Source organism: Triticum aestivum, chromosome 5D (assembly GCF_018294505.1).
Source record: "Triticum aestivum cultivar Chinese Spring chromosome 5D, IWGSC CS RefSeq v2.1, whole genome shotgun sequence".
In the NCBI taxonomy this organism is placed as follows: Eukaryota; Viridiplantae; Streptophyta; class Magnoliopsida; order Poales; family Poaceae; genus Triticum; species Triticum aestivum.
In genome coordinates, this window is record NC_057808.1 from 275,914,515 (window position 1) to 275,925,467 (window position 10,953).

General features: G+C 44.2%; 1 protein-coding gene across 1 annotated transcript; it reads right to left on the reverse strand.

Annotated features, from left to right (window-relative positions):
* Positions 1–2,010: 2,010 nt before the first annotated feature.
* LOC123120888 (phosphatidylinositol/phosphatidylcholine transfer protein SFH9) lies at positions 2,011–8,016 on the reverse strand. The gene is made up of 11 exons (XM_044540864.1): positions 7,722–8,016; positions 7,554–7,582; positions 5,885–5,968; positions 5,739–5,792; positions 5,540–5,617; positions 5,218–5,271; positions 4,844–4,903; positions 4,661–4,756; positions 3,249–3,350; positions 3,075–3,155; positions 2,011–2,801 (listed from the first exon to the last, which is right to left on the reverse strand). Exons 1-11 carry the CDS (start codon positions 7,774–7,776, stop codon positions 2,487–2,489), a joined length of 1,008 nt encoding a protein of 335 aa, XP_044396799.1. The 5' UTR covers positions 7,777–8,016; the 3' UTR covers positions 2,011–2,486.
* Positions 8,017–10,953: the final 2,937 nt, after the last annotated feature.

The window sequence follows — 10,953 nt, forward strand, 5'->3', positions numbered from 1 at the left end:
GTGAGGCGGAGTCGAACTCTCCGACACCGTGGTGCCCGACTACCACCCCTGGCGCCGCAACCGCGTCGTGGTGGACATGACCGGCTCCGACCACGACAGATCCATCATCGACCTCACATCCACCGGTGACGTGCAGGGCACAGGCTCCAATGCGGAAGAGTAGGCCATGGGAGACAGCGGTGACTCGAGTCCCATGAGCCGGCCAGTGTCCCATGTCCTACTCAACCTCGTCGGTGACCACACCTCCACTTCGAGGGGCTTACCCATCCGTCAGACGTGGACAGAGCGAAACAACAAGGACGGTCTTCGGCGCATATTTAGACTAGGTTTACGTTGCATGTAATTGTATGGATTTGATGACTCGAAAATGAGGTATCTGGTCGTGGAAAGGACTTTTAGTGTGTTGTCTGGTCATTGTCCGCGGAAGCGTCCGGGCGCATCCGCGAGCGTTTGTTGGATGGAATTTGTGAGTTGTGATTGTAGATGCTCTAAGTAGTATTGCCTAAGACTAACTACCGTAGATTCGCCGTATCGTCGATCGCCATCCATCATATGAAGTGACGCTTGTTAGGCATGTGTGTAAATACAGTGTTGCCAAACGGCTGCCTTCTTCTTTTGCTGTCATTTCCTACAAATTTATGGGGCAATTTAAGCTGAATTTAATCTAACCAAAAACATGTATTAGCATGATAATTATCAACTACTCTCTATAAAATAATATAAGACGTTTTTTATCACTAAAGTAATGTCTTATATTATATTAGTTTACATAGGAAATAGTATATATTACTAGTTAACGACTATAGTGCATATATTCGGTGGCCAAAATGCATCATTTGCGACCTAAAATGCTATTAAGTGGCATTCTCAGAATATGCGCCTAGTTTAGTTCATCGCCGGCGCAGCCTGGTCGTCGTCCTCCTCTCTCTCTATGTTTGTGTCTGTCTCTTAACGAAAGCGGTATTTCTTTCATGGTGTTAATATACCCTGGTTTTCATCGGCTTTCACCGAATGTTGGTTTTCGTATGATATCATGGGGAGCCTAACACCCATAAGTACGTACTTGCTTTACAACACCCGGTTATTGCCACGTTTTCTTTCAGATGATTATTGCTTTCTCTCACGGTACTTAATTTGTGGACTCCATTGTAAATCTGACGTCAGATTTTTTACTATGGCAAATTATGTTTTTTGAGGATGACATTTAGTTGACGAACATGGCAAATACGCCTGAGTTTATTATTTTATTTTTTGTTAGAAAATTGTCGTGCTTGCAAACTAAATTTTTCATCATCTCACCAATATAAACTGTCATGAAAAGTGTTAGATCTGTCATACCTAAAAATCCGACGTCAGATTTTTAGTGTTTCCGTAATTTGTTTGCACAAGTTAAGAGTAGGAATAGCAATTTTGTTCCCATAAGCATATGTAGATATATACGTACACCCGGTAAAGCAAGAACATGCAGTCACGTACGCATATATGTGGTTCAATCATCCATCCATCCATCCACAGTTAACACCTATCTCTCTCTTTCTGTTAGAACAGAAAAATTCCATAGAAAATATCACTCTTGTGCAGCCTGACGTTTCCACGGTGCTACGACCGGCCTGGCGGGGCGGCGGCTAGGGTGGCGGAGACAGTCGCAGAGCCGCCGGAAGAAGTCGACGACCGGCTGGATCCGCGACAGCAGCACGAAGACCGGCCCGAGCACGCCGCCGGTCACCGTCATGATCGCCATCGGCTCCATCGCCCCCCGCTTCTGGTGAAAGAAAGATCGCCGCAAGACGCAGAGATTTGGTCTCTGTTGCTAGCTAGGTGAGGTGAGATAAGGTGAATAGAAGGTGACACAGGAGACGCAGATCTTATATGCTGCCTTGCTGCGGTAACCGCGGGCAACCAAAACGCACGTCTATTTATGGAGGGAGGGAGCAGTTATCAGTGCTTGGCCAAGATCTGATTCAGTGCATGCAGGTTGAAACAGACAGCAGATTTCTTTTTAAGTCGTGGTTCAGGTAACATCAAATCAAATACATAATGATATACCAGTTGCAACATCAGAAGGCGATTACATATACATACATATACTATATACTGATTGGTCCGATACATAGTGCTGGTGTTACTCATGTCTGGGAGCATGGCAATTTCCCTGCCATGAGAAGCATGGAAACAGTAACTCGCAAATGGTACATCCATTAGACAGGTTAATCAAACTAATTACTACCATCTTCGACACCACGATACAGACTCACTCGGTTATTAGAATCCGATGCTACTGCTGCTACTTCCTCTACTGATATGATCCTACTCGAGCTTTGCAGCCAGCGGTTACAACGCAAGCAAGAACCGTTATAAACCCCAGAATAATCTTCTGGCGTCAAATAAGATAAAATAAGCGATTACCTGCTCCGCGCATCTCGAGGCACTCCGATCATCATGGATCACATCCACGACGATCTTGGATACGAGCAGGAAATAAGATATCATGGACCTTCGATGGTGATCCTGCTGAAGGAGCGGGAAATGCCGTCGCCCCCCTTGAGGTTGTGGAGCTCCGACTGGATCGTCTCCATGATCTTGGCCTCCTCCAGGTCCGGCGTCGGCACCCTCACATGCATCGACCCTTGCTTCGCGGGGCCGACGCTGTCCTGGTTCCTCAGAGCTTGCTGCTTCACATAGTTGTACAGCTCCTGGTGGAATGGATGATCATACGAGTAGCAGTCGACTTCATCCGACGACGAACCCGAACCGGACCCTTCCCTCTTGCAGAAGTGCGGGAGTGACGCGTAGTCCATAACCTGCGATGGCCAGCAAATACAGTAGGTTCAAATCAGAAACCTCGCCAATGTGTCATGGCTGGATGGGGCTCATCAGCAGCTACAAAGTCAGATCAACTGGACCACCACCCCAAAAAGTCAGGAAGCCACAGTTGTAAGCACTTTTTTCCAGTCAGTTTATTCGATTTCGCATCAATAGGAAGTGTGTTCTATTCTATCAGAGAATATAAGATGGACGTGTGTAATGTTGTGCCCACTACCATACAGAATATAAAATTAATTAAGAATGTATACCTTCAGTAATTCATCTCTTCCAGGGCCATACAAGACTTTGATCTTCTTTTTAGTTCGCTCTTGTAAAAGAGGCTTCACAACCTGGCCATCAGTGAGCAGAAACTCCAATCAGTTTACTGGAAAGATGTAGCTGTGCCAACAGCCAAAAAATAAATCGAGTATATGTGCACTGACCTTCCAACATGCCGAAAAAACATATGGAGCGTTCACAATGTAATACGTCTCGGTTTTCTCAGGATAATTGAGGTCATCAACAGCTGTTATCGTGCTCAACATCTGCATCATGCACAAAATATTGATAAAGCACCCCCGCAAAAAAATATATTGATAAAGCACATTGAAATGTTTATTTTCCTCAAAAAATAAATGCACTTGGATGGCAAAAAAATCAATGCGTAAACACAAGCAAGCGCAACCCATGGCTTGCTAGATCAAATACAGCAGTGTAATTGGCAACCAGCAAAAATGCAGATCTCAGTCTGATATCAGGTAATTTCCATCCTAGATTCATGTTATTTAGGTTCTGGCATGCACATATGTCATCTTCAGCGCATGAATCTCGATCAGTACCAAGGTTGGACTGGATCTCAAGTTCTGTATAACTCATCTCTTAGACAAAATAAAATCTGGCTAGGCCAAAACGTTCTATGTTTTAAAATGGTCTTAACTTATAAGGCTGTGTATCTTTTGGTCCAAATATATTCGTTGACATTACGTAATAAATACTATATGTCATCGTGTTCGAGAAAGAAAAACGATATGTCATTCCATGACACCACACCTGACGAACAATAATTAGGTAGTCCAACACTATCCCTGGCCCCATTAAGCAACATACACATAACTTTCTGACCAGCTGACACCTCACTCGGAATAGACAGCTCCGATGTCAAGGATCGGGACAGGATGGCCGCAAGAAACCAAATCATATCAGAAATGATAATAGAAGGAGAAGCAAACAGGGGAACAAAAGTATGAGATATTTTATCAGGCCCACAGATGACTTGATGGAGGAACAGAAGTATGAGAGATTTTATCAGGCTCAAGACAACATGATGGCCATTTATTTACTTAGTGGCATGTAGAGTTGTTCATAAATCACTTCTGTGAGCAGTGCTTCAGTCTTCATGACTCCATATCTTTTAGTTAAACAATTGGACCACTAGCTCCAATAACGTAGGAATATATTAATAATGTTACTTCCAGCTATCTCAGTAATTATGCAGTTTGGCAGAACTAGAGAAGTACTGTCAACTGTGCCAAGAATTCGGTCTTCGACTAACAGAAACAAGAGGCCTAATGTATTCCTTCAAAGTTCATACCACTCATTGCAAATTGTCATTACAAATAAACTCGATTCTAAACATGATATTGTATTCGTGATTCTATTTCCCCTTCAACTCCTATTATTTCAGACAGCTTGATGACATGTAGATGAATTCTAGGACTGTTACCAAATGTTTACGCTCAGATATGTTATATAAAAAAAGCACAGATGCAAGAAACTTATGGATACTTCAGTTCAGATCCTTCAGAAGTTATCCAAAAATTCTGATCAAAATTTAATAATGCAAGAAATAGCCTACCTTTATTTGGTTCAAAGCAGAAAGCTTCAGGCCAGTCATATCCATAACTTTCAAGCAGGTGTTAATCTGTTTTCCGGACATCTCAGATGCACCTGGCTAATGAAGAGAAACAAATATTCTTAGCACTATATGTTTATGTAAATGTGTTCCATGAACATGAATAATGCATAAAAAAGCACTCACCAGGACAACACGATCTCGATACTCATTCATCTGTATGTGAGACTGCAAATAGTAGTTCACCTGCAGCAAAATGAATGGGATATTTTAGAATAAAAAAAGTCAAAAAATAGTACTCCCTCCGTAAAGAAATATAAGAGCGTTTAGATCACTTCTTTACAGAGGGAGTATCTTGTGTCCCTATTAGTTAATTGATCTAATTAGTAGCTAACTGACAGTCCTGCGTCTCAAGAAAAAATCCATTTATCTGATCATTAATCTTGGTAGTACTTGATTACTGCAACTCAGTCTCAGAACTAGTGGTACAATCCCCTACAATATTTTGGATTTAAAACCAAAGACTATGAATTCCAAGACAGTTAACACTTAACACCTACCGATGCTCTGTCAAAGGTACTGAGCCCAACACCAAATGCATAGACAGGTTGACCCTGCAAAAGGCAACCATAAGAAATTAGAGCAAGGTCATCACTTAGTACAGACGATGCAAACTTCTTGAAAATGGAAAGAATGGTTTGTGAACATCTTCAGACTAGTTGCCCGACAAAAGGAACTCATATTATTACCAGTATTAAATATAACAAGAGATGTAACGTTTGTTCATAACCAGCTCATCCAACAAATGAATCAGCAGGAACTGATAAAATGGTACCATCAAAAGCATGGAAATTTAAAGATAATTGGGCTTGTTTACTGTACCTGCTTGGAATATCCTGTTAATCCAACAAGCAGTGTATCACGAATAGATCTATACAAATCAGCGGGCAATATTGGTTTCTGCATCGAAATAGAATGGTGGTTGCCGGTCAGAGGAATAACATATGCTGAAACAATAGTAGTACTACGGTGCTGTACAACTAGAAAAAACAAGACTTTGTCGACGGTAAAAGGAACTTACAGCTAGAACGCTGTCAATCTCATTCTGAAGCCTCCAATTCAAGCAATCCATTAGCTGCACCAAACAATCAGATGCTTTATACTGGAGATAACAAGCTGCTTCATCAACAGTACATCGTATAAGCTTTCTGTATAATAAGCTTTTACCATTTTATATGCTTTCGGAACGTTCCATTCTCTGGCCTTGAGAAAGCGCAGCAGAGTCCCTCTTGGATATCCTTGGTGCACATTCTGTACACATAACAGTAATTAAGCACTATTTGTTAACCCCTGCCAAGAGCTTTAATCTCAAGCAACAGTGCCAGAAACTAACTGGTCGGCAACGCGACACTATACGGTATAAAAATCATGAAAAAGGCGCTACTGATATCGTGATTCCACCGCGCAGAAGAGATAAGAAAGAAAAGGAACTGTTGTTTCTCGGTGGAGCTATCGAATTGCGATGCATCATCAGTGCTTGCGCGGTGCGCATCCAAACGGTTCCACCCGAGAGGTCCACGAAGGCGAGCATGCTCGTCAGGACAAGGACTCGTCATGGACCGAGTAAAGGTCCAAATCGCCGATTCAGACCTCTCCCCTAGAACAGTCAGTCAAGACCACACAAGAACACATAAAAACAAGGTGCGTCAAGATCAAACGACGGCAACTTCTCCGGCCATTAACTCGCGCTCGCCGAGCTCCACACGCTGCCTGGACAGGTGGCCCAAGTTCAGCTTAGTTTAGTCCTCGCGTGTGGAGTGGTACACGGCGCAGACTGCAGAGCCTAGCTCTCTCCTACCGGTGTGATCATGGGCTCATGGCGTGCTTGACCTTACAAGGTCTTTGTCACTCTAGAAGCGTGCTTGGAAGCAACACTCGAGCAAGCCGGCACGCACGACTTGAATACGAAGAAAAACAGAGCGTTGGAGCTCCAAATAACGAACATGGGAGGCGCCGCGCCGACAAAACAGTTGTGGCTGATGTACCAAAGTTGCTTTTTTCTTTCTTTCTTTCTTTCTTCTTCTTCTTCCCAACCACGGCATGAGTGCCGAAATTGCAATTAGGACCTGACCAAAGTACTAGTGCTTTTCTAGATCAAAGAAAGTGCTAGCGCCTCCAACATCTAATGAGAAGGAAAAAAAATCTCTCTATGCCGCTGACGCGAATAAAAAATAAAATAGGAAGTGATCGGGCATAGCCGAAAGCATAGTTTAGCTACGGATCTCTATCGAGGTGACGAAGGGCACACAAACGTCAGCTGTATGGGTGGGGGAAAAGGAAAGTGTCATTCCTAAAAACACCGAAGTGATAATAACAAGAGGCTTTGAAGCAAGAAACAGATATAAAACAACAATTAAGCTCAAAATCACAAAGTAAAAGATCCAGAACGTTTCATCATCTGCTAACAAGTAGTGGGACAAGATGTTTTTTTACAAACGGGAGCAAGGAATGAGCTAAGAGAAAGTCACATGGCAAAGAAAATCTCGGATTTGATCAAAATTTGAGCCAAGAACAAGGCTAATTGAGACCTCAGCTGAGCTCGGGAGAAGAAGAAAACTTCCAAGATCCAAACATTATCAAGCTACGAAGCCAGAGAAGTACGGCGAATCTGCCTAACCACGAACCGAGCAAAATAAAAGGCTTGAGCAACCCCAAAATCCACCAGAAATGGAAACCAGCACACGGAAACAGAGGCAAAATCTAGACGCAATTCAGCTGCGGCCGGCGCATGTCCAACGATGACAGCACCAAAACAAGAAATTATGCACAGGAATGCACAGGACAGCAGCGAGAGAACAGAGATCCAGTAAGGGCGGAAGGCGGAGCAGATCGGCACCTGGAATGTGGTCTTGAGGGGCTCCTCCACTGCAGGAAGCAAGAAAGAAAGCAAGGGCGCATCTCAGCGAAACAGGAATAGCCGGGAGAGAGGGAGGAGAAAGGTGTGCTTTCATTCCATTCCCTTCTCTGAAACGAATAATGGAAAGAAGAGCAAGAGGTAACTCACACTGCTCCATGAGCACGGAGAACTGCTTGATGGCCTCCTCCGAGGCGGCCGCCATTGCCGGCGACGGTCGTCGCGAGGGGAGGAGGGGGAGACTTGCGGGGCTCTGGAGCTGGGGAGAGGTCAAACCTCAAACGGGGAGAAAGCAGAGTGTCTTGTTTGCCTTTTGAGCTCCCCCTACCGCCTGCCCTCGCTGGTCCGAGGTGACGCTGTTGTGCTCTGCTCCCGCACGGTGCGTATGTGTGTACGTGTGGGGGGTGAGGGGGAGGGGAGGAGGAGGAAGGCGCTGCTTAAGAAGAAGGAAAGGGACAGCAAAAGCCCGTTTTATTTTCGTTCTCTCGTTTGTTTATTCGGGGTTTTAACTTGGTTTAGGTTTCGTTTGGTGCTTTTGTGTAAAAGCTGCTGGCAACCACTGTTACTGCCACGGGGTCTCGTTACTTATTAGGCTGGTGCTTTTCTGCTAGTACCAGCTGCACTGCTGTCTAACCCTGCCAGGCGGAGTATAAACACGTGGAGCTCACTGTTCCACTGTTAGGCCGAAAGCTGCACACTCCTTCGTCACAAGAATTTTGGGACCAAGGTACTCCCTCCTTTCCGAAATATAAGGCACGTGTTGACTTTTCTGATTTTCGTCACATAATTTTGATTATATTTTTCACTTAGTGTATGTCTATAAAATTGTTATAAAGACAAATGGAATAAAATTGTTTTACAAAGACAAATACAATGATACTCCCTCCGTAAAAATATAAGAGCGTTTAGATTACTATTTTAGTTATCTAAACACTCTTATATTAATTTACAGAGGGAGTACTATTGATACATGTTCGATTCAAATATTTTGATATGTATTAATAGTCAAAATGCATCAAAGACCATGCAAAGTATAAGGCATGGTCTATGTTGGCCCATTTATAAAAGGGTTGCACGGTGTCGGCTGGAAGGCCTGGGCTCAGAAGAGATCAGCATGGCACGTGACTTAAAAAGGTCGGCCCGACATGACATGGTTGTGGGCTGGCCCGCGTTAGAAGTTGCAAATAGTACATGCTAAAAAGGCCAAAATAGCTCTAACAAGACGAAAATATTACTAAAAGGGCCCAAATATTTAGATTAAAAGGTCAAAACAACCCTAAGAAGTCATAACAGTACTAAAAGGATAAGGCTTGGCTTTGGGGATCAACATTGATCCATGGCCGGTGGCCGAAGGCCGGCCCAACCCTTTTATTCGCATCATGTGCCGGGACAAAAAACCCTGCCCGGGGCCAGCCTTACAAGTGCGACCCATATTGCCAGGTTTGTTTCGAGATATATTCACCTTCGTTGCAAAAAATGAAATTTTCTACATACACTTTGTTCGTGTATTTGGAATACTAGTAAGGTAGTACTTGCATGACAAAATTAAAATTCAACGAAACTCTGTAATAATGATCATAGGAGCACGGACTACGGAGAAACAACTCTACCAGATTTTCCATCTGAACACTAACGTCAAATTGCAGGAAGTTTCATACCCCCCCTTCAAAATATTGAGTACACTCCAAAACTTTCGGTACTTGGCTGGAAGTTTCTCACCACCCACCTCCTTCGTACCCCGCTTCCTTTGTCAACGACTCACCATCAAAATATCTTTCTATTGTTCCTTCCCTATCGCCGAGCTCAATCGACGTTGTCAGACACTCCAGAGCTCAACCTCCACCTACCAACCACGTATGTGGCCGGGGACATTGGGTGAGTGGTGACCCACAAGTATAGGGGATCAATCATAGTCTTTTCTATAAGTAAGAGTGTCGGGCCCAACAAGGAGCAGAAGGAAATGGCAAGCGGTTTTCAGCAAGGTATTTTCTGCAAGAACTGAAATTACGGATAACAGATAGTTTAATAGCAGGGTAATTTGTAACGAGCAACAAATAGCAATAGTAACAAAGGTGCAGCAAGGTAGCCCAATCCTTTTTATAGCAAAGGACAGGCCAGAACTTTCTCTTATAGCAAGCAAAGCGTTCTTGAGGACACATGGGAATTCATCTAGTCACTTTCATCATGTTTATTTGATTCGTGTTCGTTACTTTGATAATTTGATATGTGGATGGACCGGTGCTTGCGTGTTGTTCTGACTTGAACAAGCCTCCACTTATGATTACCCCCTCTTACAAGAATCCGCACCTACGAAAGAAGAATTAAGATAAATCTAACCATAACATGAAACGTATGGATCCAAATGAGCCCCTTACGGAATAATGCATAAACTAGGGTTTAAGCTTCTGTCACTCTAGCAACATGTCGTGGAATTGTCATGGCAGATGTCCTAGTGTGAGGACTTAGTCGTGGAGCCATCGCAACGAGATTAGCTTAAAGGGGTTAATCAGGACAAAGGACACGAGGAGTTTATACTGGTTCGGCCCCTTCGGTGAAGGTAAAGGCCTAATCTAGTTTGATGTGGTATTACTAGGGTTTCGATGACCAGGGAGCGAAGACGCTTAACCTGGCTCTCGATCTGTTGTCTCTTGTCCTAAGCCGCCGCCGGGTCGTCCCCTTATATACACGGGTTGACGCCCTGCGGCCTACAAAGTCCCGGCCGGCTCATACAACGTGTCCGGCTCGGTGACCTTTCTTACATGCCTTACAATACAAGTCCACATATTCATGGCAGTTTATATTCGTGGGCCTTGAGCCGCCTTCGGGTCTAGGCCATCTACTAAGCCTACCTATAAACCGCCAATAGTATTATACTCTTGGGCTTCATTGAGATGAACCGTCACAGGGATGACCCAGCCCCTCCTGGGCGGGTCATACCTGATAGTCATATCCCCAACATTAGGCCCCAGGTTGACTTGAACTTGTTCATGTCAATCTTTAATACTTAGAAAAATCCTTCCTCCTCTTATTGTGAAATATCGCAACCCGCCATGACGTCATCTCCAAAATTTGTGATAACCCGCCATGACGTCACCTGCCATTAATGCTTCACAGAACCCAAATCTTTAATAAATCTTCTTCTTTACTGTTCCTCCGAAAATCGAGGCGTCCGCGCCGTCGCTTATCCATTTCCGCCACCTCGATTCTCACGCCTGTCGCTTGTTCTTCCAGTCTTATAAATAAGACCTTGGACTCTCCTCTCGTTCTCCCCCTTTCCTTCTCACTTTCTTCTTCCTCCTCGCGACGCACCAACCCGCACGAGCTCCGCTGCCTTCGACCTTCGTCTCCGACCTCAACTCTGGCCGTTGCATCACCCTGAACG

Excerpts from the sequence above, each read along its gene's own strand:
- LOC123120888 (XM_044540864.1), bottom strand. The coding sequence starts at position 7,776 with ATGGCGGCCGCCTCGGAGGAGGCCATCAAGCAGTTCTCCGTGCTCATG. Across the intron at positions 5,969-7,553 it reads CCCTCAAGACCACATTCCAG|AATGTGCACCAAGGATATCC; the intron begins GTGCCGATCTGC and ends TTATGTGTACAG. Across the intron at positions 4,904-5,217 it reads GTACCTTTGACAGAGCATCG|GTGAACTACTATTTGCAGTC; the intron begins GTAGGTGTTAAG and ends ATTTTGCTGCAG.